The following is a 26,859-nucleotide window of genomic DNA, read 5'->3' on the forward strand; positions in this document are numbered from 1 at the left end:
TGGACGCTGACGGCGGTGGGCGGGCGAAGCTAAGAAAATTATAAGGTCATTTGAATTACGCTTGCTAGCGAGCTTATCGGCTACAATGAACCAAGAAATGATATTTATGGTTGTGACAATGAACGGATGATGATCGTGGGGTCAAAGTCGACACGCGCACTCAAGCGGATTTGACTCCCAGAGCGACCCGAGCAGCAGCTCATTGTGGCATTACCAACAGAGGAGGGGATCCCGGTGCGTGTGTCTGTCTCTGCGTGCGTTTCTGTGAGCCTCTGTCAAGCCAGGCGAGCGGCGGTGAGGAGCGGAGAGGACGACCAGGATAGCCTGTAAGCCGATCAAAGCGGAATCGCACACAGCGAGTTTCACGTCTGGGATTTCTGCGCACCTACATGCTGTGACGGTGTGAACGAGGTATGTAAGCGGAAAAAAAAATCATCCCAGCCACAGCCCGAGCTGACCGTGCGCCCCCGCGGTGCTCAACTCCACGGATGGCTCTGGGTATTATTGGCGAAAGAGCCCGGCTGTGACTCTATTGTCCTCTGTCAACCTTGCGCGCACTCGACCCACTGACGTACCTCGAAAGAGGGTGTCTCGACTCTTTAATATGACCCATAAAAGGTGATTCGTGTGAACTGCATATTCAGCTCTTCATCCTAAAAGAGGCTGCTGTCACACTGTTCATCCGCCTTCTCGGTTAAGCCGATGCGCGCAATACGCTGCGCATCCTGCTCCACAGGCAGCGCCTGTTACCATGATAACCTACATCATGTTAGCGTGATGAATAATGTCCAATCGAGCGAAGGCCCCTGTGTGAAAGCGCACATGGCATGACTATCGAGGCGTAGTCTAACGAACGGTGGGTTGAGCCTCGCTATCATTTCCCCATCCACTACCGCAATATGATGCTACGCGCTTTTTAAATATCCGGATGTAGCAGAAGCGAATGATGATGCTTTTTTCTTTTTTCCCCCCGTCATTGTAGCCATTCAGAGTAACAGTCTGGCAGCACAGAGCGTCGGGCAATGTTGTAAATAGCAGCAGACTGATCGGATTGCTATGACACTGCCATCAGAACCATTACAGACACATGCAGGGAGACTGAGTAATAAACATCCAGTCAGCATCTTGGCTGTAGGAAAATAGCCAGCAAATGCACAGTTGTTTTGAACTAACAGTCCTGCAGTGTTTTTCTACCCAGGCTTATGAATAGATAATAAGAAGTCATGTAAAGCTATCGTTTACTGCTTTAGGATCATCTTTCGAGCTATCAGGTGCCACTGAACACCATTGTCAGCACGTGCTGTCCTCTGCTGCACTCAGCTGTCACTTAAACACAATTTGCTTTGAGTTAGGATTTCCCCAAGGTCTCTGTAGCTGCTGATTTCATTCAGCTGCAAGAAGAAAAAAAAAAAAACACTGGTTTCTATGCATTTTGACAATTCTGCCCATGTGAGAATATGTACTCAAAATGTTTGTGTATTTTTTCATGTTTTTGACCACTGAAAGATTTTACACAATATGACAACATACAGCTGTTGTAGATTTTAGGGGCGATACAGGAGACAGGTCCCCCTTCAGTATTTAGAACATGTGCATTTGCCCCCCCACAAAAAAAACATGAAAGTAGCAGAGGACTTTTACTTTCTAAACTAAAATTAAAGGGATACTTCACCGATTTTCAACCAGCTTTGTATCTAGCTTTGTATGTATAAATAAATTGTGGCAAATTTCCCATCATCTCTCAGTGACTAGTTATCCCTCCTCCCACAAGGCGAAACTTCGCTGGATGACGTAAATTAATGCAAAACACGTTCTCTGGGGTAGTTACACCGGCTCTCATGGCTGTTGCTCGAATTGCAGGCTGTGCTTCCGCATTTTCGCATTGCTCGCCACCCGTGCCGCCACCGCTGACACAAAGAGTAGACAAGTAGATCAAGAGACAAACATGTCCCTCTTGCTGTCTCTTAAACTCGGATGGAAATCTGATCAAACAGTAAAACTAAAAGGTGGTGATAGAAAATATATCAGAATTATGTTACTTCACTGACTATTTCTTTTCAAAAATGTTTTTAGAAACATATTTTAGCACCCTGTTTGGCTGTAGTAACAAGAGTCTGTGAACAGGAAGTGGGCCACGTACTGCTTCCTACATGGTGAAAACAGAAGCTGAAAAAACGGACATCAAACGGTAACACTAAGCAGCGCTGATCAAATGTAAACCTTTCACTCCGTTGCATATTTCTGTCTAAAATGTTTGCAGAAACATATTTTAGCTTACCGTTAAACTGTAATATAAGATTGTTTCTTTTTCCCGTCATGTATGCCCACTATCCAAAATTATGCTTGAATCGAGTTTGAATCAGATATGTCTGGAAAAACTCCAGGCAATTGAGGCAAGAAAAAAATGTGGTTTCTTAAAAAGTCATGGAAAGGTTTGAAACTTTGGCCATAAAATAAAAAATCACCAGAATATCAGAATTTAAGTATTTGATGCCCAAATTTTCTCACAGAGGACGTCCACATCCCTCAGTTTCATATGTGTCTGCCTCAATATTGACACAAAACCTACGTTCTTGACATACAGTACGCACACATACAAGCTTGCAGTGATCCAGAGCTGAGTCAGTGGGTGAAAATGGGCACAAGATGTGTAAACAAACTCATAGTAGATTACATTCTGAAGTGGTTGGCTCGAGTACCACCGTGAAGATGTTCAACATCCGTTTTCTTTGCATACGTTAACCACATGTAACCTTTCTCCCACTGAACTGATGTTTGGTCTGAAATGTTTTCTGATGAGTCGCTGTGGTCTGCAGTGTGTATTAATGTGTGTGTGTGCATTCTTTCAGGATGATGCGTCTAGCGTGTTGCACGGCCCTGCTGTTCGTGTTGAGGCTGCTGGTGGGTTTGCCGTGGTACCAGGTTCTCCCGGCCATCCTGATCTTCTACCTTGGGAGTGGAGGATGGACGTTCCTGCAGATTTTCGCCAAAACAGTTGGCAGAGACTTACAGTAAGTACGGGAATGCTGTGCACATTGTTGGCATGGTTCCAGTATAAATGGAACCTTGAAAAGTCATAGATTTATTTCTTCTTCTTTTTTCATTTGCTTTTTTTTTTCAGCTAGTCAGCCAGTCAGGTCTTTTCTGCTCTAAAACACAGCCACAGCTAAAATAAAGTGAAGTCTGTAAGTATTTTGACAGTGATAAACTTTGTATTGTTTTGGCTCAACACTCCAGAACATCGGACCTGAAGCGAAACAATGACTATCAGGGTAAAACGTACTGATGTGTAGCTTTAATTTGACAGCGTTAACATCCATATTGGGTGAACAGTGTTAGAATAAAGCCCTATCATTGTCTCACAACTGTTAAAATATAATTAGGGAAATCATGCCTCTTTTTTAGTATTAAATGAGTTACTATAAATATGGAAGAGCAACTAAAATACGCTGGATAAACAGTCAAATCAATAGCAAACATGTCACTGTCCAAACGCTTAAATGCATCTCAGTAATCAAAGTGCCTAAAGGTCGTTACTGTCGATCCAAACAAGACCTTATACAAACAGTAATACAACTGTACAGCAAGCTGTCGGTTCTGTTAAATAGTAGATGTAAAAATTGTGCTGCATGTTATTGAAAAGTCAGAATAGGTACACCAGAAATGTTGCAAGTCTTTGTTCAGACCGCTGACAAAGACATAACTGTAGATTGGACAGGGGTATAAATCCTAATTATCATTTATCACCTCTTGACAGAATGATATGTGATGAAACAGTGATATTGACTCACAGAGATACATCATAATGGTGTCTGAGTAAATTATTAAAAGCTTGCATCAGCTCAAGTTTCACACAATCAGAATGAATAATTTTAAAATTTGAGTCATTTAGTTGGCCGTCATGCAGTTCATTGCATTAATACATCGGTTTGCTTTCCTTTAATGAAAATCATAATGTATTTTATGAGAGTCCTAAAATTTGGATTACTTTTAGAATATTTCCGAATTAACTGGCTGAGCTAATTTGTCTGGGTTTTATATTTTCATGCAAAAAAGACACAACAGTGCCAGTGCATTTCCTCTTCCAGTATGTCAGGTGCACTGCACACACTTTTTAAAAAGTCTGTTTATGGGGAATGTATGCTCTGTCCACACTGGATTCGTTAAATATGCACATCTTTTACGTCTGGTGAACTACGAACCTATCAACTGTGCACTTGAGACTAGACTGGAGACATAACCGCTTTAAAGATGGGAGACTACGTGCTATCTTTCTACATTTGTACTTTTTAAACAGAAACGCTTGTTTTATATTGCGATAGTAACTAGAAATTATGTAACGTACAATATGAAAAGGCGTCTTAACTTTAGCAACCCTTGTAGTATTTAATACAACTTCACTGCAAGACCAATCAATACGTTTCAGTCGAGACCTTCATCAGGATCAACCTAAAGCTGAAAACCGTTGCAATAAATTTATTCTAAATACTACAAATGCTGCTGGAGTTTCAACACTTTTTGACGTATTTCCCTTGGAAAGTTGATACCCTCTATCTTTACAGTAGCCTACAATGGCCAACAGCGAGTGGGTTGTTATAGTGACGGTCATTTAGCAGAAACTTCCGGCTCCATGACAATCTCCCTCCCTACCTAAATTAGATTTTTGTAGTGAAATAAGGAGGTACTTTACAAATAACTCAAATTCATGAATCAGCCGTTCCTCATCCACTGAGAAGCTTTCAAAGAGAGCCAGGAATTAATAGAAACAAGGTGATTGCCAAAAATGCTGCCCTAAACAGCAGCTCTGCGTCACTCACAGTCATTTACAACACTCTTATTAAAAATAATACAATTAAACTAATTTTGCTCACTCTCATCACACTCAGTAAGGATACATTTTTTATGCAAATAAAACAAATAAAGTAATCCCTTCAAGTAATCTTTTCAAGTATGTTTTAAGACAATAACTGTTTTTTGAATACAAAATGTAAAATGTGATGGACGACAATTACTCATATTTTTTATTTTAAACATGTAGCGCCCTTACTTGTTTTTTGTTACTCTCCAACCCAAGTTACCATGATAACAATTTCTTCCAGTGAAGGAAGTGCAAGTAAAGAGTTTTCGCACCTTAGATCCTGCAAAAATGTGGCCCGACATGTTTGCGTGAGGGTAGCGTTGAACAGCTCAACCTGGCCCGGGGTTCTTCCCCCACAGACCTATAGTTTAACAACCAGTGTTCGCAACCGGCTGCATAATCCTGTTTTGCACGTTTCAAAACTATACATGGCAGGTAGACTGACACGTTTTTGACAAGACTATAGAGGGGGTGGGGGAGGAGCAGACCTTTAACTGTCTTACCTGAAGCCAATATTTACAGTCAGGGGGTTACCATAGTAGTTAGTTTGTGATTAACTTCCTTTTTTCCTCAATAGCAGCACTAATGGTAAAACAGGAAACTGTAAAAGCTTTTATGACCTCTCCATGAGACACAAGCCAAAGTGACCAAACCAGTAGTGATTAGCGTGTTTCTGTGACCCATTGTGTCCAAAACAATGGCTTTTGCTCTCTTATTGGTTGAAGAGATATAAATCTGTTTCTAAGCATATATTGAAAGGCACCCTGCTGAATTTCCATATAATAATAGCATGCTGAAACTATTTTTTCTTCTCCTTTAAACCTGTTACTTCCTGTGCTTCAGCAAACCAGTCATGTGCACCTGCTCATATGCACGGCTCACTTTATGTGCAGTTCTGATAACGTTGTAGTTATTTGTCCATGTGCAGATAATGGCTGAAGGTTAAAAATTTACTATATGTGACCGTGTCAGAGTATGCCCTTTCCATAGTGACTCATAAATTCCTATTTTGTGATGTACAAGGAGTATATATACTGCATATTATACTGCAAGAAGCACTAAGATTCACATTTCAATGCCTTTGTAGACTAAAACCTCCAGTATTCACATTTCTGTCCCTGCAAGTGGCTGTGATTGTCACTGGGTGGTTAAGTAAGCGTAAAAGAATCTGCGTTGACTGGATTTGGTTGTAATTAGAGTTTTTTTTCTTGATGGTGCCGTGCAGTTTGTTGCCAATATAAAAGGCCACTCATGAAAACATATAAAGAAACAGGTAGAGTTTAATATCAGATTTATTATGGATCTTTCTTAAAGTCGCTTTGCTAACAATATTAAAAATAAGTATCCTGGGAGATATAAATTAATTATAGTTTAAATAGCTCGTCTGTAGCAGCAGAATGAGCTCCAAACTGTTTTATTGCAGCCAAATGTATTTATGAAATGACGAAAAGAGCTGTGCAACAGTAAATTATAGTCGTCTGGACCAACGTGAAGCTGATATCCTGTCTAATGATAAAATATCTTTAACAATTTAGCCGTGATTTGATTGGGCTTAGTAGATTTTTATGATGTTTCTGTAATCATACAAGACTCAGTAAAATGGCTGCTATCTGTGTCTTTGCACCATAAATGTGAATTATCGGTTAAGATCCTTCCATTTAGACAAACTTTGCCCCCAGGGACTCACCCAGCCATCTCGGTCATTATGTTTTCTGCTGATTGTAGTTACGTTTTGCACAATATAGGTAAGAGATGACCTTAGTTGGTCGACTATAGCTGTAGGTGAGCTTTCAGTGCTTCAAATATTAGATTACTATGAACGACAATTTGTGCTCTTGCAGATTTTGGCTTCTCATCTACAAGCTATGCATATTCATTCATTCATTCATATTACCCAAAGACTATCCTAATTTTAATTTGATATCTCACCATTTGTGCAGTCACTGTGAAGATAAGGACTGTATTCCATACCTGCCACTATAATATAAAAAAATGAACATCAGAGAGTCATAGAGAAAAGTGCTGCAACTGTAGCGATGAACATTCAGTTAGCTTTATGTTTTTGTAAAAGTGGCGTCATAGTTGCATATTAAACATTTGCAAATATTGACTGTTTCCATTACTCCGCTGCAAAAAAACCCCAAAACGTTTAACTCAAGAACAGCTAGGGCACCAGTCAAAAAAGTTGCGTTCCTTGGTAAATGGCAAGCAGTAATGACGGTTGGCAATTTGGAGTTAATGAGCTAAAACTTGCAATATCAACAACCCTTTATGTGAGGTGGATTGACCTTTAACTCAAAAGGCAAATTGTCTTTTGAAATTATACCAGGAAGAGTTCATTTAACTAAGGTAGATTCACTTTTTTTGTACCTGTAGGTAGATTTATGTCGTCCTTCTTGGCACACATTTAACAAACCACACTGACAATAGACAGATCGAGATAAAAGACAGATAAAAGTCATCAGGCTTCAATAATCACTAAAAAAATAAATAGTTAAAATTTCACAGGTTTAAGGTTCAAGATTTATTTGCACAATAAAAAACAACAGAAAAACAAATAAAGAAGAAGACTCATAGAAGAAGAAGAAAGGAAGAAGTTGTGTAGGTGAGATTTAAGAAACGCCTCAGGGCTTTTAAGGAATCTCAGCATAATAAACAAATGCAATAAGTCATGTGAAAACAAACAAGCAAACAAAAGGTCGATGAGCAAACTTAAAATAAACAACGTCATTTAAGCAAAAACAATGAGGTGGAAGTATGTTTATGTATGCATGTGTATAAGTGTGTGTGTGTGTGTGTGTGTGTGTGTGTGTGTGTGTGTGTGCGTGTGTGCGTGTGCGTGTGCGCGCGCATGTGTACAAAAGCTTACTTATGTTCACTCCTTTGAGTATAACATTTGTGCAATGCTGCTACAACCAAAGCTGTTTTCATATCACTTTGTTCTACACCTGGTGACAAACAGAAGCTAAAATTCACTGTGCAAAGAGAGTGAGTCATCATTTGCAATAGAGCGTCCTTTTAATAATATTTTCTCTTCCTTCAGTGCGGCAGGTGTGCTATTGCGGGTGAAGATGAATGTCAGACGCCACCTGAAAGAGAAGAACACCATTCCCAAGATCTTTGCTGAGACAGTGCGCCGCTACGGGGACAAGACAGCGCTCATCTTTGAGGGGACCGGGGAGAGGTGGACCTTCCGACAGTTGGATGAGTACTCCAACAGAGTGGCCAACCTGCTGCTGGAGCGGGGCTTCAGGGTGGGTCCTACAAAACCAATATTCCAGAGAGAAGACATCTTTCTCCTGATTTCTCTTGCTTTTTAAAACTCTCAGCTGTTGTTTACATGCAGGAGGAGGCATGACATGACCCTTTTACGGACACTCAGTCAATCTGTTGATCATAATCAGTTTGACGAGCCCCTCCTTTTGTTGTTTCTCTCTTCAGGAGGGTGACGTGGTGGCCCTCTTCATGGAGAACAGGTCCCAGTATGTTGGCCTCTGGCTGGGCATGGCCAAGATCGGAGTGGAGGCCGCTCTAATCAACTTCAATCTGAGACTAGAGGCCTTGGTCCACTGTGTCACCATCTCCAATGCCAAAGCTGTGGTGTTTGGCTCGGAGCTGACTGACGGTAGGAGCAGGGAGGCTGGAGGGAGGGGGAAGTGTAGATTAAGGCCAATTTCATGTCTTATTTTTACCCCTACCCCTCTTTTTTGAATGCCCTTTTGGCCCTTGGAGCTGAGTTACGATGGATAGTGGTTGAAATCTCCCTCTATGAAATGGGACAACTCTTCGGGACCCTAATGCATCATCAGTAGACGTTGATAGCGCTAACATTAACGGAGGCAACTATGACAATAATGGTTTTACCATCTCAGTGACATTTGCCATTTATCAAATGGAAATAGAAAAGCCTGGGTGCTCAAAATTCAATCAAACAAGTCATCAAATTAAAAAAACCACTGCTTACCAACCCAGTAGAGTCTGCACTGATATTAAAGGAGTGGAAACGAGTACAGCATTATTGCTGTTGGACTTTACTTACAATTCAGGCGTCATCAAAAGGAATTAATGCGACTAGGGATGTACCTGCATCCAAGCTGTTCCTCTATCATTTTTTTTCTTATTAGCCCTTGCATTGAGCTCTATAAGATCAATATTGCAGATTCTGATAAGTCAAAAAAATCCTTGATTGGCCCTGATAGCGATATTTGAGTTTAGATCAGAACATGTCAAATGCGACATGTAAATGTGTCAGAACGTAGGACCGTCCTGCAAAAATCAGCAATAACAATGTAAGCTAGTTAGCTACAGAGACATCAGCATACTGGCAATATCTTTTGCAATGCATTTGTGGGTTTCTTCTCTTGCTATTGCAGCCATCTAGCTGACGATTTTTTATAATATTAACCGTAGAGATTAGAGAAGCATATGTGGAAGGTTTTGTTTGTTAGAGTCATAGCATTGTCAAGTTTACAGCCAAAAATCTCGGCTTGTCTCGGAGGGCTTTACAATCTATACACCACTGAATTCTGCTGATAAATGCTGTTATGTTTCCGCTGCACTGAGAGAGGTGAGTGGTGTGGAGAGAAGCAGGTCATAAAAGATAGATGGGTTTTCGAGGAGGTGTCTCGTGGATATCAGTCAATGGAGCTTTAAATGGCTGATGAACGGAAAGAAGGGAAGAAGTAATGAAGAGGGATATGTTTCCGTCAACCTGCAGCATCCGAGGGCTTAGTCGGTTAGAGAGAAGTGAAAAATGACAAAATAAAACAAAAAAACTAAAACAACAAACATCCCTGTTGAGTCAGATGTTTTTCTAAATTATCGTTATTGTTAATTAATCTCAATGGTTTAATAGATGATAATTACAGCATGTTAAATAATTAAATATCTCTTTGTTTTCCACCTACTCAGTTTTGATCTTAAATTGATAAACAAATTAGCAATTACATGGTCACATGTGTTTTTGAGTGTCCAAACAAAACTAATTCCCTGCTCTAATATCTAGTCCACTTACATGCAGTGCATTATTAAACATGCCTTAAATTACTTAGTCTTGGGAGCAGATATAAAATTGCCACAGCTTAGTTGAACGATCGAACATAAATCAAAATCTATTTCAATCTCCTCATGATGACCCTCTGCTGGGTCCCTGCCCAATCTAAAAAGCCCTGATCTCAACAGCTATAAAGAGTGAATGAGTTTGAGCTGCTCATCACAGGATTGATGGAACAGTGTTTAGATCCTGGACTTGTGCTTTATGCCTTTAAGTAATTGGAAACGCAGCCTCTTTGCTGCAGAAAGCCGAGCCAGTAGCATTGGTACTGAGACAGCTGACAAGATGCATTTCAGTTAAGATACGGCCCTTTTTTTTGAAAGTGAAAATATGAGTTTTAAGTAGTTGTTTTCCCATCTGCTTTGCTCACAGTAGCATAACTTGCCGTTTTGTCACACCACACTTCCTCTCTTAAGATGTGATTGCAAAATAGTTGGAATACTATGTAAAATGTAAATAAAAAAAGGGTATACAATGATTTGCAAATCCTTTTCAGCACACATTCAGTTCAATACAGTTCAAACACAAGATATTTAATGTTCAAACTGATAAACTTTATTGTTTTTTATAAATATACACCCATTCTGAATTTGATGCCTACAACACATCCCAAAAAAGTTGGGACAGATACATGTTTAGTACTGCATAACATCACCTTTACATTTAGCAACATTTACTGTTGTGTTTGGTAACTGAGGAGTATAGTATAGTATAAGTATAAGTATAATTTCTATCTCAAGATTCACAAGCACAACCCTCAAAATCTATAAGATTTAAAGACCGTCTGTGTGGAAGTCGGCTAAAGTCTCATCTGAACACTGAGAGATCAGATTCTTCACATGGGAGGCATGTTGAAGCTGACATTGCAAACAAAGGCTTCTCGAAGTGTGTAATAAATTTTAGTAGCATGTTCAATACTTTTTTCCTGTGTCAACAGACTTTATTGCATATAGTTTTTATAGGTTGAAATGTCACAATTTCTTATTCAGTGTTGTTTTATTCAGTTTAATGGGAATAGCTGTGTAGAAAAATGTATGATGAAAAAAAATGTGAATGTTGAATACCTATTTTCCCCAATGTAAGTTGAAAAGGTTTTGCAAATGAATTCTGATTTTATTTCTGTTTTACACAGCGTCCCAACATCTCTGGAATTGGGGTTTTATTTCTTCATCTTCCACCTAAACCATCAAGTTTTTTTAACGTACTTTCTCTTCTCTCTGTCTACGATAATGCAAATTACTCCAGTTTTGTGGTGATTAAATATTGTACCGTGTGAAGTGCTTTTTCTAATTTAGGTCAGTAAAATTAATCTGATTTTAATGTGTTTCTCTTGTAGCGGTGTCTGAGGTCCACAGTTCAATGGGGAAGGCAGTGCAGATGTTTTGCTCCGGAGACTGGGACCCCAAACGTGTCCCGCAGGGAACCGAGTGCCTAGAGCCCCTGCTGGAGGGCGCCCCGTCTTACCTGCCAAGCCGGCCGCAACGCTGCTTCACAGGTGAGAACACAGTGAGGCAAACCAGATTTAAGTTTCCCAACAATGTTAATAGTCAATTCAAAAGTATACCATGCAGGATTGTTGGTGAGTGTTTGTAAACACGCTTGATGTTGACGTCGATGCTGGGACTTCTGGATCCCTGCTGCTAATGGTCAGGCACCTGGTTACTAGAAATCGACAGGCCCATTAAACATCTGGAACGCAGAAAATACGAATATACAGGCAGAGTCTCTGCAGAGAAATACACCGTCACACACTTAGAGTGGGTTAGAAGTGATGATGATGAGTGATGTTTTTTAGGAAAATCCTGCATAGTTTGTCTTTATCGACAGATGCTTTTGGGGGTCAATTTAGGTGACATTTTTTGTGGTGTAATAATTAAGCTACCATCAACAGATGTCCTGGTCATCAGTAATAAAACATTTCTGTCAAAATTTCAGCACTTACTCTAACCAAAGAACCAGCATTTTCAAAAACTAATTCGTTTGTATTTACTGATGGTATGTCAATAACAACCTGTTGAGAAGTGATTAGTTAAACTTATAAAGCAATGACTTACAGTGAAATAAATCATTGTTAAATGATTAATAATACATTGTTTAATCATACTGATAACTCGAACACTTAAGGCCTTTGCACACCACGTCTTATTTTCTGAATGCTTTTTTGTTTTTGTTCTTTTAAATCTGCTGTCTGATGAAAAAAATGTTACGCACAGAAACCTTGCAGACTGAGTCAGATGCATTTTATTGTTCTGTATGTTGCAAAAATTTGCAACTCAAGACAAAATGGAAAGACACATTTGCTCCCTTGCTTCTCCCCACTGGAAGTACGTCCCTGGGCTATGGCCACTCTCTGCCCGAGTCTTGCATTTGGCACCACAGCTACCCGAGTACGGCATTGAACTGTGCTGATAATAAATTGCACTCTTCTTTAAGCATCATCGTTGTTGTTGTGCATTTTCAGATAGGCTAACTTTACCTTCTCCTTGTCATGGAAGGTTTCAAGAAGGACCTACTTTTATTTATTTCCTTTTTATACACTTGCCTGCCCAATGTTTGCTCCTGCCCTGCTGCAGATGTTTATGTCCCGTAGGTTACACCACATTTTCTTCACTGTTTCTTAGTCAAACAACTATCTGGAAGCTTTTGACAGATGCAGAGGAAAAAAAAGAAAAACTCAGTAAATTGAACTTGTTCTGAAACTTAAATGAAAAAAGAAAGTTTTAGAGTCAGTGTTTAAACAAACAAAAAATAGGGACTAGGAATGCAAGGGCCTTTTACACAGAACTGAATTGTCAAGAAAAAAATATTTTTTGCTTCGTCATGCTGTAGGTATTACACAGTTTCAATGTCCATTACTTTGATTTGTGCTTTTTTTAGATGCTTTTTAATAATTTTTTTTACTGTAAATAATTACAGAGACTAGACAGACACTTTAATTCACTATATTTTTATGAAGTAAAAACTAAATTTATCCTATGATTCTAATAAGCTAAAAGACAGAAATGACTGTCAGACACGATTTTTACTATTATAGTTGAGGGTGATTATTGATGACTCATCGCCAGAGATTACATGGGTTGCTTGTTTCTAAGGCAACCCGTAAACAGTACATGGGTCAAGGGGAGAACGAACTGAATCCACAATATTAATAATGAAGTCATGTGAATGTTATTTATATCACACATTTTCTCTACAACACGCTCCTTAGAGTCTCAGCTCAGATAAGGAAGAATGATAGAAGATTTAACATATATGGAATTATATATACTGCATGTAAAATAAATGAATTTTTATTGTTTTCTTCTGATTGACTTCATTCTTTAGCTTTTTAAATTTTTCACTCCATCCACAAATCTAATTAATGAGCTCTCACTCAGAACAAAGAACTGAGTCCTACCTGCTCACTCACTGTTGCCCTTGAACACTAAATATAATTGCTGAGCGCCACACAGTCTGCTGCACGAATAAAACACGTGACCTTTGTTCATGTTTACTCTTGGCAAAACCTGGCACCCACACAGCTGATTTGCTTATGACAAAAAAAAACTCGGTGGATTCGTTTGAGTTAGGGAAGCCGCTATAATCCAGTTCTTTAGCTGTATATCAGAACTCAAAGGGTTATTTCTTCTGTTCAGCACTAGATTTTTTTTACAGATAAATGAGTTGTGAGCTGGAAAGCCAACTCAAAAAACAGGAGGTCCATTGTGATGTTTGAGACCTCCGCAGTTGGATCTAATTTGCATACACAAGGATGCAGTATTTAAGGTCTGAACAGGATCTTGCTGTCTAACCACGCTATATTTAGAATATTTTCACCACTTTACTTTGTCGTAAGACAGCCCCTACGGACAGGAATTTGAAGCCGTTATATCAAAAACACAAGACTCTATTGAGAAAAACAGCCATTGTACTCGACAAAACGACAGAGTTGTTTGCCTACCTTTCCCTCGATCAGCTGTTAGGTAAGGTAAAGCGGAGCAAATATTCAAATATAATGCACATTCAGCAGATATTGATTTTTTTCTTTAAGGTGGCTGAAACATGTTTTGCTACAGCCCTGTGCACAGCAATGCATTGCTTGGCTTATGCGCCAGTGTTGTGGGCCTGTACTTTATTCACCAGAGGAGGGGGGTGGCTGTGGTGTGACTTTTTTATTTAAAATAAATACAAAATAGCACCATTTAAATTCAAATGTTCCTCACCTAAGCCAACATTAAAAACACAAGTCCCTCCTTAGTACTTAATTTTTTAAATGCTTGACCCTTTATGCACCACCCCCCCCCCCCAGAAGTAACAAGCATTCCCTATTCCTAATCACCAAAAAAGCACCCATGTCTAGAAGCTTACGCAGAACGCCAAGGCCAGTTCAGATCCAAAGGAGGTGTATACATGATGGAGAAGCTCAACTTTCGATCGAATTATATAGCTGTGTTAGTCCGACTTTGAGAAATTGTCTATTTTACACAATCTTAAAAAAGGAACTCTGCTTTATTCTGCCTCTTTCCTCCAGTGCTGTAACTTAGTCAGTGAGCTTGCTATCAAAGCTGTAAATAGGCCTGCAATTAATAATCAAAGCTGAGCACTCACGCTGCTGCACAGCGGATCAGAAGTCTGCATTCTGCAACATTTATTTCAAAAAGACCTGACAGAGCATTTATTCACACGCTTTAGACGCCAGAACCAGTTATAACACATTTAGCTGTTGACGTGTTTGTGATCTAACGCTCACTCTGCTCTCTGTTTCAGATCGCCTGTTCTACATCTACACATCAGGAACCACTGGGATGCCTAAAGCTGCGATTGTTGTGCACAGCAGGTAGGAAGGAGCCATGCAGCTATGGAAACACACACGCAGGAACTGCAGCTGCTCTCAGATGATGCATGTCGCTTTCATGTGTAGTTTAAATACTGTCAGTAGAGAAAGGAAAACAAATGCATAAAAGTTGTTGGGTTTTGTTTTGACTTGTGTTTCTCTTGCCTCAATCCACCCTGTTTTTCAGGTACTACCGCATGGCAGCTTTGGTATATTATGGTTTTAGGATGACACCAGATGATACTTTGTATGATTGCCTTCCTCTCTACCACTCTGCAGGTAAAACTAAAACTGTGTGTTGATATTTAATATTGCCTTGATACCCACAACGATATTTTCTCTTTATTTATTCTTTGGTAAAAACAGAATTGATGCACACTTACATACATTTTGTGCTATCATGTTTGTGTATAATTATTGGGTTATTGTGTTTTTGTCAGTGCTACAGTTGTATAATGTTGAAGGATTTAAATTACAATATTTTTATATTTCTAAATATTTTTTATACAAAAAGCATTGTTTTTTTTTAAAGATTATCATTAACACTTTGATTCATATCAGTTTTGTTAACACTAACCATAACATCTAATTAGTGATTGATTATGCTAGAAAACATCACCACCAGCTCAGACAGGCAAGACAAAATGTAATGAGACAGTGCTCCGTTTAAGTTCTTATTAACTTACAGAAATGTAGCATGAAATAGTCAACCTTCCACCCCTAGCATTCTGTGACCATAACAACTCTTCTTTCTTTGCCCACAGGTAACATTGTGGGAGTGGGCCAGTGTATAATACATGGCATGACTGTAGTCATCAGAAAGAAGTTTTCTGCCTCGCGTTTCTGGGACGACTGTGCCAAATACAACTGCACAGTAAGAATAATGCACATTACAAGTCCCTGCCTCTGACACTACAGTCTCACAGTGTTTCTCAAAAAAGTGTTTCCTTTAACTTAATCTATAAAATAATCTCAAAATTTAATGTTATTCCCTAGTTAATCTCTTTAAAACTATTTTTTTCTCACACCCATACTGTACCTTTCCTCCAGATTGTGCAGTACATCGGTGAGATCTGCAGATACCTGCTGAACCAGCCAATTCGGGACACGGAGAAACAACATCGGGTGCGCATGGCATTGGGGAACGGCCTCCGCCAGTCCATATGGGAGGAGTTCATGAATCGCTTCAACATCCCACAGATCGCAGAGTTCTACGGAGCCACAGAGTGCAACTGCAGCCTCGGCAACTTCGATAACAAGGTGGAAATGTGGAACGAAGTGGTGATGATGCTCTGAACAAGCCAAAAGCTTTGTGGTTGTTAATATTTGTTTTGTCTGTGCTCTAGGTCGGAGCGTGTGGCTTCAACAGTCAGATTCTACCGTTCATCTACCCCATCAGACTAGTGAGGGTTGATGAGGAGACCATGGAGCTCATTAGGGGACCTGATGGCGTCTGTATTCCCTGTAAACCTGGTGCGTTCACGCTTTACTCATGTTCAACATTAACTTTACACTTAGAAGGCGTTAACTTACATACAAACTGGTGATGTAAAACAGAAAAATATGTCAAGAGCACACACAGCTGAGCACATATGTTTGATTATCAGTGAAATAAGCTGGACACATAGTATGTACTTTCGGCAGTATGGACTTTCGCACGTTTATCTTTCAAGTCACTGGAAATAAAAAACATTAGCCAGCTAGTACCTAAGACTGGTGCATGTTCAGAAATTTTGACTAATATGTCTAATATATGCAACTGAAGAAACATAATCATTATTAAGATTAAAATTAAGAAAGATTAGATAAAATTTGATAAGATAATTCTTTATTAGTCCCACAGTGGGGAAATTTGCATTGTTACAGCAGCAAAGGGATATCAAAGCAAGGAACGTACAAGATACATAGAGCAAAAACAACAATATAAATAGTAAAAAACAAGACACAAGACTAGAAATAGGGAAACTGAGCAAAATAACAGTCAAAAAAACAACACAAACTGTATATATAAAATATTGCATATTGTGATAAATTGCATGGCATAATTATGACACAGTGGGTCTCACCTGTACTTCAGTCTTCCCTTTGCTCTTGCTTGAAAGTTCTGCGTGGCAGAATGATGTCCTATGTTGGATAAATTGTCTAGATTGTCCCCACATGCAGTCCACACCTCACTTGGGTCTAAACAAGACAGGCAAGCCTTGGCATTTTGGTCTGGCTGATCAGATCACAATGCAAACTAGATCCGATCATTGGATGTACGCACTTGAACACGAAGTGTACTTTCAAGTGTGTAGCTCGAACACTCCACTTTGTTTGTAAAAGTAGTGATTTCATTTGCTTTAATAATTGCCTGTTTTACATTCATATATTCTTCTGCTCTCTCTCTCTCTCTCTCTCTAGGTGAACCTGGGCAGCTAGTCGGCAGGATCATTCAGAACGATCCTCTCCGGAGGTTTGATGGCTACGTCAACCAATCAGCAACGAGCAAGAAGATTGCTCATAATGTATTCAAGAAGGGAGACAGTGCCTATCTCTCTGGTTAGAGTCACACAAACACATGTTGAGTTTTTCCACTGTATTCCTTCCTGACTGACTAAATAAATACAATCTTTCACTCTCTTCTCACCAGGTGATGTGTTGATCATGGATGAGTGCGGCCACATGTACTTCAAGGACCGCACGGGAGACACTTTCCGCTGGAAAGGAGAGAACGTCTCAACGACAGAGGTGGAGGGAACTCTCAGCAGGCTGCTAGACATGAAGGATGTAGTTGTCTACGGAGTTGAAGTACCAGGTAAAAAATCTGTCAACATACCTGGCTGAGATGTTAAATTGTCCTCAATATGTGTCCAAAGAAATTTGTCATCTCAGTTTGGTGCTGTGCAAGAGCGTGCACAAGCCTGTGTGCGTCTTTAAAATAGGTCACTGCAGTGTATATAGAGATGAGGGGAATGCTGGACAAGATATTTCACAAGAGTCACGCTGTTTTTAATACAATAGTTATCACAGCTGCAGTGTCTTGCCATACTCTGGACTTACTGTGACAGGAAATGAATTTTACCATTTTTAAGTGTCATTACATATAAAGCTGAGCTGCAGTTGAAGTTCTGCAAAGACAAATCACAGATGCCACTTTGCAGTTGATGGAATTAGATTAGATATTATTAGATAGCTTTAATAATCCCCAAATCTAGTTTGACATGATGAATAACAAAAAATACACAAGTCTGAAAAATCACAGCAGACAACAAAATAAAAAAACTGCCACATCAGTAATAACGCTAAAGGCTCGACCTAAAGTTTGAAGCACACCTATTGTTTAAAATGTTGGAGCACGCATCAGAGTGTTGTGCAGCGCGTCAAACTGCTTCAACGTCATGCACCTACTCCAACTTTTCGATTTCTGCACATCAATGAGGACTCAGCGGCCAAAGATGTTTTTTATGCAGCCACATTACCTGAATAAAAGAGAATAAAAAGGTAAGGATTTTTTACCTGAGCACAATATTTTATGGCTTTACTCGTGTCCTGCTGACAAAAGCAGCATCACATACAGTTGCCCTCCTCTCTTATGCAATGTTATAGGACAGTCATGTAGGATTGTATAGAAAAAAAATGGGAGTACATTGAAACAGTTACCTTTTCACAAAATATTGCTGGTTCTGTGGTATTGAAATGAAATATAGCATTACTCCAATAGAAAAAAATAATAATAATGGGGTAATATTGGCTTTGATCTGCAAGATCTTCCTCAGGCCGAAACTTAAAAGAAAAGAGATATAAACTATTAATTTATACACTATTTAGTCTAAATAATAACCTTTTCCTGAAGTACTGCTGGTTCCGTGATGTTGGTTTTTCAAATATGATGCCTGCAGTACAACCAAGGGCTTAGGTTTAATTCCAACTTTGGGGAGAACACAAACTGTATGAAGCAGTGGGTTTTGGGGGTCTTCTGTCAGAATTTTTTTGCATTTAACATTTATTTTCTGCATTCTTGTGGATTTTTATGCCCCAATTGGTGCCATTTCTGCAATGATTTATGGTAAAATTGTTTTTGTTCTTTTCAACTTAAAAGTCTTCTGCAACTTAATGTTTTTAATGGGGAGACAAATGTGAGACAAATGCACATCCTCTTAATATTGAGGTGGAGAAACACAAACACAAGCATCTGTCTGACCTTAAACTTCAGCAGTCCACAGGACCAAGTGTCTGAAATGCCCATTTCCGTGTTCACAGGAGCAGAGGGAAAGGCTGGAATGGCAGCCATCGCTGATCCAAGCCACTCCACTGACCTGGAGAAGTTTGTAAAGGACATGGAGAAGGTTCTGCCTCCGTATGCTAGACCCGTATTTCTCCGCTTCCTTCCAGAGGTCAACAAGACAGGTAAATGTTCTTTCCACTGTAGAAGAATCAGTCCAAAACCAGAAAGATTTTCAGAAGGCAAACAATTTTAATTTTGAAAAAAAAGTTCTTTAGGCGATCTGAGTGAGCTGAGTTTTTTTGGGATTTTGTTTTTTTTTTTTATTAAGACTGAATACGAGGCAATTATGCCAGCTATTACTTGGGAAGTTTAATCAAATCATCATCGTTCAGTTGTTCCAGTGAAGAGTCAAAGTACAATGTCCATCTATCCTTTTTTTTGCCACTAATCTGGGGTTAAGCAATGTAGTCCAGATGTCCCTCTTCCCAGCAACGGTTCTTGAAGCCTTCCCAAATCAGATGAGATCATCTCTCTGACATATTGTGGGTCTAGCCCAGAGTCTCCAACCAGTTAGATGTGCCTGCAATATATCCAAAGGAAAGCACCCAGGGGGCATTGTGATCAGTTTTATCAGGCCATTGCTCTAAAAAAAACTTAGATATTTGTATTGCTATCCTATAATAACACAATTGACAGAGAAAAGCAGCAAATCTCAAATTTTAAGAGGCTGAAACCAAAAGTGTTTGTCTTTTTGTTTGTAAAATAGTTGCAATTAATTTTCTGCAAATCAACTTCACAATTAATTGACAAATTATTTCAGCTCCACAGAATTGGTTAAAATATACTGCTTTGCAAGGGAAGACATATAAATTATACTATGTTTGTTAAGTATTGCTCTCTAGAATTCGGTGTAATGATGACCGTGATATTTAAAAATGAAGTACTGATATCATGTCAATAATACACAAATGATAATTTCTTGTAAATTTTCTGTTTCTTTCTGTTCTTGCCCTTTCTTACTCCCCCAACACATCTTAATGCCTGCTTTATGGATAAAATAAAACACTTAAATAATCTCTCTGTCTCTTTCATAGGAACGTTTAAGTTTCAGAAGACGGATTTGCGTCGGGACAGCTTCGACCCCACCACGGTGTCAGACAGACTGTACTTCCTGGATTCCAGAAGAGGGTGTTATGTGCCGCTGGACGAGGAGCTTTACCGTTCCATACTGTCAGGGAAACACAAATTGTGATGAGCAGGTCGACCACTACATCTACACATGTACACAGACACACACACAGACAGGGAAAAAGAAGAGGACGATATTGTGTGACCAGGGCAGCAGCAGAATGCAGGACCTTATCCCCGTGTAAAATGCATATAAAATAATAGCCATACACACTCCGCGCACCAATACTCATGCCAACACACACCATTGTATCTCCAAAACCACTTTAAAATCCCCCAAAAACAGATACACAAACACATAGCACCACTCCATCCATCCCCGGTAAATGCTCTCGCTACCTCAGCACAGAGAGAGGCACAAACCTAATACCCAGGTTTATTCGGTAACTTGTATTCACCCTTCACATTCCCTGCTCAAGCAGACGTCAAAACAGCCACACCTGTCCATTCTGGTCCATCAAACCACATGTGTTTGGGGGACATAGTTGTGAGGGCTGCAGAGTTCAGGCTGCCTGGCGTCCAGAATGCAAAAACTTGAAACTTCACATAACCACAGACTTTAAGGATGCCGAGGAGGAACATGAGAGTGTGCACAACGGAGGGACCTACGCCGACCTAAACTGTCACTCGGATCATTGTTTCGTTGATTGTTTCGGTAAATTCTTGAGGCTCTACCATCGACTTTACCTGCACAGTTAACCAGCAGCGACAAACCTGTGTGACAGCTTTCCTTTTCTCCTCTTTGGTCTCCTTGACCTCATTTCCCACCTTGCTCTCCTGAGCTTTAGATGAAAATGAGGAAAGGACACCAAGGGTTTTTTTTTAAAAAGGGAACAACAGATGGATGCGAGTGATCTTGGAAAGCCTTGGATAAGTTCGGTTAGACCAGTGGTTGAAGCTGAAAGATCTACTAAAGTGCAATAGGGCTCCAGCGTTTGCAGTGCAATAATCAGCCGCACCACACGAGAGCTGATATAAAACAAAGCTTTGTATTTAAATATGTCACACCAAATATATTTAAGTTGTAGTGCTTGTTTACATATTTAATGAAATATGGAAATTTTTCGTAATTTATGTTTTTGTAAAAGCTCTTTTTGTCATAGTGCAGGTTGTTTTTGCTTTACGTGTATCCAAATCTTCAGTTACTCTTGGAAATGAAGCTGCAGTATGCATTTTATATCAGCTGCTGGAACACAACGTCAAGTGATCCGACTGATTCAACCCTGGGCTAAATCCACGGGGCTATTTCCTTAAGCATGAGCTGACATGCAGGATGTTTGTGTGGCTGTGTTGTGTGGGTTTTGTCCCAAAAGGTAGACTGTCATACGGCGTCTGTCTATCCTTTTCAAACATATGAAGAGGACCTGACTGAATATAGAGAGGCACCAAATCGACTTTTCAACAATACTCTGGTGCTAAAGAGGGATGTTCTGCCAGACTCAGTAGAGCCGAAAGATCCAAAGATTCAAAGGCAGGAGTGGGGACATTGTGACGAAGGGGGTGCGTCGAAATGCAACGGTAGAAGAAGAGCAAATGTGCTTTGTCATCAGTGTTTTGTCTGTCGCTTGCAGTAGCTGTCATCAGAGGTTGTAGCAGCATGAATGAGCATCATCAAACACGCAAGCAGAGCACTGTGCCTTACTGTGAGTTCACCTCCCAGATTCACAGGCCCTGGCCCACATCATAGTGTCTGTCTCATCTGTCTGTCGTCAAGTTCCCTGTCATAGCAGCCTTGCAAAGCTGGTGTACATTGCTGGATCTCCTCCTCTTATTCTGAAAATCATCCTCTAAGAATCCGTGGTAGTCCAGCAGGTGGCGCCTTTGTCCTGTAAGAGATGGTAAGAAGTCTCCACTACCTGCTTGGAGGCTGTCAGGCACGCTTGTGGCCCCACTTTGTGGCTCGGCTCATCTTGACTCTTTTTTTGGCTTTTGCCTTTATATGGCTAGGACAATGTAAGCGTTAAAGGGGGAGAGAGAGGGGACGACATTCAGCAAAGGGCCGCGGGGGTTGGTGTTGAACCTTCTGTACATGGGGTGCCGCTCTACCAGATGAGCTACCAGGCGCCCCAGGTGAAGGGACAAATTGGCGCTGCATGGTTTGACTTGGCACGGCAAAAAGGGGTTATGGCAAAAGAGTAAATGAAGCCCTTAACATTTATAGATACATAGCACATTAAAACAGGATCATTGTGGAACTCAAAATCTTAACTGTTTCTGTATTACTCTATGCAAATTGGATAATTTGTTATTTGTAACTGTAAAATAAGAAACCAAAGTATATCAGTATGCGACTCCTTAACTCTCATATTGATGTAGTTTTTTTACACCTGCATATTTTAACAGCCACCCCAAGTTTTTCAGAGGCACCATCTGTCCACCCTTATGAATAATATCTGGGGGTCTATTCTGTGCGAGGCTGCTGTCACAGCGTCTTGTCTTCCTTTGAGTCTCCTCTGGTCGTAGTTCAAACTGTAACAATTTATCTTCTAGCTATTTGTTACTTGTTTGTTCCTTGGGTTGTTCTTATAGATATTAATCACCCAAGTTTCCATTAGCTCAGCACCTTTACTTCACGCCTTCATCATCTGTCTGCCAACCACCCCGATCCTTTCCACTCATCCATCTCTGACCTCTTTCTTCTCCCTCCCTGACCTGGCACCCATGTTTGATCACCATCAAGTACCGAGCCTCCATTCTCTGCCATGTCTGCTTCATCTAGCTGCACATGTCCAGACGATGGTATAACCAATAGTCAAATACGTTTTCTAATTGGAGTTTTAGTGTTTGACATAAAGCTCCAACTACACGCTCAAAACTGTTCTCAAATATCTTTTCCCGATGTGTGTTGTGTGTAGTCTGCCATTACCTTGTGTCTTTATTTAATATCTTTGCAACTGAAGACATCCCAGGCCACCTACAGTCCAGCCAGGCTCACCAGCTGTGGTTGTGTAACTGGCTGTAATGTAGAGGACTTATTGTTTGTCATGAGTTTTATTGCTTTATTACTTTATTGCTTTATTGCTTTACTCCCCTGCAGACTGATTCTCGATAACTTTGAACAGCTTTTTTTAGTTCGTTCTTTGCACTGACTGGCACAGTTGACCTTGGCGGTTGCAGTCTGCTGACAGAAATCGTCAAAGTTGCTCTCACCTCTCGTTTCCTGTTTGGGTGAAAAATACCAACAAAGCCGTTTGACCGAAATTTAGATTTATCCCCATTTCCTCTGTGGTTCAAAGAGTCTCTCTCACTTGTATTTATTCTTTAATGATGAGTGAAATGTTCTCATGAATGTCTGAAAAAGCAAATGAGTGACCAATGATGATGTTGTAACGTGTGATTTACGTATCTAAGGGAACACAGTTTTGGCTGTTATGATGCTTTGTGGCTGAGGGGTTGTCGACCCCGTCCAAACAGTCCCACAGCAGAACACTCTGAATATGTTTCCATTTTCCACTTTTTTTTTATGTTTAAATTATTATTACTTTCTGAAGAAACTGTTAATTATACTTCGATTGTTTATACTTTGATTGCTGTATGTGTTTACTTCTGTTTTCTTTGTGTGAAATCATCGTTGATTTGGGTGTGAAAAGGAAAAATGGGATTCATGCATGAGTGTAAGACAATCGAATAGCAGTTGTTTTGTTTTTTTCTACCTTTTTATAAAAGGCACTAGGAACTAGCCAGGGAGGAACCTTTTCTGGATTTGATTTGTGTAAACCAGGACCCCATTTGCCATTTTAAACTCGTAAATATTATTTTAAAAAAGCTGATAGCAAACCAGATAAGTCAGCTGAAGGCCTGCAGGTGAACTGAAGTTTTGAGGCACTTGTTTGACCAGACGGGGGCGCTGTATCCTTTCCCAGAAATGGGAAATTGAGCTTTCCATGCCATCATTTTATCATTGCAGCACAGGACCAATGACTACAATTAAAAGGTCCGGTGTGTAGGATTTAGGCGGAAATGGATGATAATATATTAAGTATATTTTCTTTAATGTATAATCACCTGAAAATAAGAACTGGGTGTTGCTGTTACCTCAGAATGAGCCGTTTATATGAGGAGCAGGTCCTGGGCCATGGGGGCCAACATGTTGAACCGTCATGTTTCTACGGTAGCCCAGAATGGACAAACCAAACACTGGCTCTTGATAGGGTCAGTTGTACTTCGCATCACCCACCTTAGTTAGCGGCCCTTCTGCCCTCCTTAACATTAAACTGATTTATTCAGTGTTGTACTGGTTTTAATCACTGGATCTGAGGAAGAGACCTCTGTGGATATTTCAGCTCATGCTAAAAACATTCTGGAAATTTGGGTCTTAAGTTATTAGAGAAAAAAGTGAGCACACATTAACAGGTGCTGGGTAAGCAGGCCATCTGTGACGAGCCGAACAGCACTGGAAAACACAGATTTTTAACATGAAACTGCGTAATGTAGTATTTTAATCACCTGGTCTGTTTGTTTTGGAGAGGAAGATGCCTCTGTTGATGTTTCAGCTCCCGGTAAAATCCTCCTGAACAATGACTACAGAAGTGATTCCAACTGGAAAATGTCACTAAATCCTCCACACTGCTCCTTTAGACTACTGTAGAAATATATTGGTGAAAATGAAATTTACATGATGTATGTAAACCAAATTTAAAACCGATTTAAATGTTTCATTTCACCTGTTTAACCCTTTTTCTTCCAGCTTTTTTTTTTCATTTAAGAGACAAATTACCATTTGCCATGTCCTCTGCATATTTTCACATTATTTGACCAATTAAAGGGATTTATAGCAGCCCCAATACACTTCAGCTATAAATTCGTTCAGTCCTTGTTGATTGATGTGACCAATCTTGTTAAAAAGCCTCGGTGGCATCAAACTGTCCCCACCAGTTTTCCAAAGCTTAGACTGAGATCAATCAACAGACTCAGAGTTAGTGACCATAAACACACTGTAAAAAAGAACATGTCACTTCTGAGATCTGAGTTGAGTTTGTAATGTGGAGATCGTTAAACACCAGACAGACCATAGTGTGATTCAGGAACCGTGGCTGATTTGTGCGTCTCTGGTCTCGCTGTCCCTCATGCCTCTGGTCAACATTTTCTCACGCTGCTTTTTGCACTTTTTGTTTGTTTTCCCTGTCGTGGTCCTCAGGAACATCGAGCATTGTCGGAGAAGGAAACAAGTTTGTACACGTCTGCCTATGTGTGTGTATGTGTGTGTGTGTGAAAGTTTTTATTGTTTTATTTTGTTGTCTCATCGCACAGGCAGCAGTTCTCGGCTTGTGCGGAGTGTGTAGGGGGAGGTCTGTGAGGTGTGCTGTGTGTGTGACACACTGATGTCCTCTTGTCCACTGAAGGCTAGCTGTATACATCATGCATTTCAAGAAAATGAGATAAAAGCAGTGCTACAAATGGAAAATCATTATTAATAAAAACTATTTAAATTGTTCACTTAGGCTCTGATTGTTGTAACTCTTTGCTGTGATCGAGTAGATTTGAGAATTTGATCGATGCCGGCTGTGTTTAGGCAGATTTTTTGTTAAAAACCTAAAACATACCAGTGCTATCTCAACTGTTTCGACACTAACAGCACGGCCATTTACCCTTCAAAACGCTGTGTGCCAAACACTGGGTCAAGCAGTTCACTTTGGGTCATAATCGGGTGATTTCCTGTTAGATAACCTCCCAGTAAAATTTACAAAAAAATGCATTTGTTTTAGTTTTTAAATAGTTGAATGCATACAAATCTAATTGGGTCCATACAGTCTTATAAGTGGCATTAGACAAAAAGGATGCATCTTAAGCAGTCTAAAAAGTATTCTTTCTAACACACTAATTTCACGTACAGTACATGTATTTGACTTACTACTGTACATTGTCGGGTTGGGGAGTTACTAGTTACATGTAATTAAAATACAAAATGAATATTTACAGAGGGGAAAAATGTTATGTAAGAAAACAGCCTGGAAATTAATGTTTGTTCCCCAATAATTGAACCCCCAAAAAATTTCTAAAAATATTTAAAAGATGTTAGAATATATGTTGTTGTTGTTTTTTTGTTGTTTTTTTTTTAACACTTTTTCAGTTAATTTCCTTATTTGTTAGTGTTTTCTACACCCTTTTTGTGCTAATTTTTAGGTAATTTTCTTTTTACTAATTTGTTGCCAATTTCTGATTAGCAACAAATTCTTCTTCTTATAAAGTTGCTCATTACCTTCCTCCCATGTTTTGAAAAGAATCAAGCCAGTTTGCTCAGCTTTAAAAGGGTTAAAGTTATGAGGAAACACGGCTGTGTTCAGATCTACCTCAGGTACGCGTATCTCAAAAACCAAAGCCCTTTTTGGTTCCTCCAATCAAGACATTATGTTTATTCACTCAAACATACTTGCAGGATGTATTTTTTCTTTACAAGATAATTTACAGAAGGAACCAGGAATTGAACTTTAACAGTGATTTCCTGTCTCCTGCAAACACACCTCCCTCCAAACTTTCAACATCGATCGTATGTTCTGTACATTTACTCCTCTCACTGCCGGACCACAACATCCATTACAGCCTCAGTCCTAATTTAAGCACTGTCAGACTGCTCGAGTCAACCTCAAAAACACAAATTAGACCTTAAAAAGCTTCTACATTACCTTTAATTGTTTTGCTTTAACTGTGTCTTTTTTTTTGCTTTTTCAAGAAAATAAAGTGAACCCATCAGGACACAAACAGTGAGCTGGAGGAATGTGAAAGTGAAGCCTGAAGAGGAG

At 39.7% G+C, this 26,859-nt stretch overlaps 1 protein-coding gene across 1 annotated transcript; it reads left to right on the forward strand.

Moving 5' to 3' along the window:
* On the forward strand, positions 1-25,555 carry slc27a4 (solute carrier family 27 member 4). Its single transcript, XM_042508841.1, has 14 exons — positions 1-411; positions 2,850-3,011; positions 7,902-8,112; positions 8,300-8,483; positions 11,248-11,406; positions 14,658-14,727; positions 14,912-15,003; positions 15,489-15,598; positions 15,775-15,984; positions 16,071-16,197; positions 17,128-17,265; positions 17,357-17,521; positions 18,967-19,113; positions 20,026-25,555. Exons 2-14 carry the CDS (start codon positions 2,851-2,853, stop codon positions 20,181-20,183), a joined length of 1,932 nt encoding a protein of 643 aa, XP_042364775.1. The 5' UTR covers positions 1-411; position 2,850; the 3' UTR covers positions 20,184-25,555.
* The last annotated feature ends 1,304 nt before the right edge of the window (positions 25,556-26,859 follow it).

This window comes from Plectropomus leopardus, chromosome 20 (assembly GCF_008729295.1).
Source record: "Plectropomus leopardus isolate mb chromosome 20, YSFRI_Pleo_2.0, whole genome shotgun sequence".
Classification (NCBI taxonomy): Eukaryota; Metazoa; Chordata; class Actinopteri; order Perciformes; family Serranidae; genus Plectropomus; species Plectropomus leopardus.

Excerpts from the sequence above, each read along its gene's own strand:
- slc27a4 (XM_042508841.1), top strand. The coding sequence starts at position 2,851 with ATGATGCGTCTAGCGTGTTGCACGGCCCTGCTGTTCGTGTTGAGGCTG. Across the intron at positions 14,728-14,911 it reads GCGATTGTTGTGCACAGCAG|GTACTACCGCATGGCAGCTT; the intron begins GTAGGAAGGAGC and ends CCTGTTTTTCAG. Across the intron at positions 16,198-17,127 it reads CTGTATTCCCTGTAAACCTG|GTGAACCTGGGCAGCTAGTC; the intron begins GTGCGTTCACGC and ends CTCTCTCTCTAG.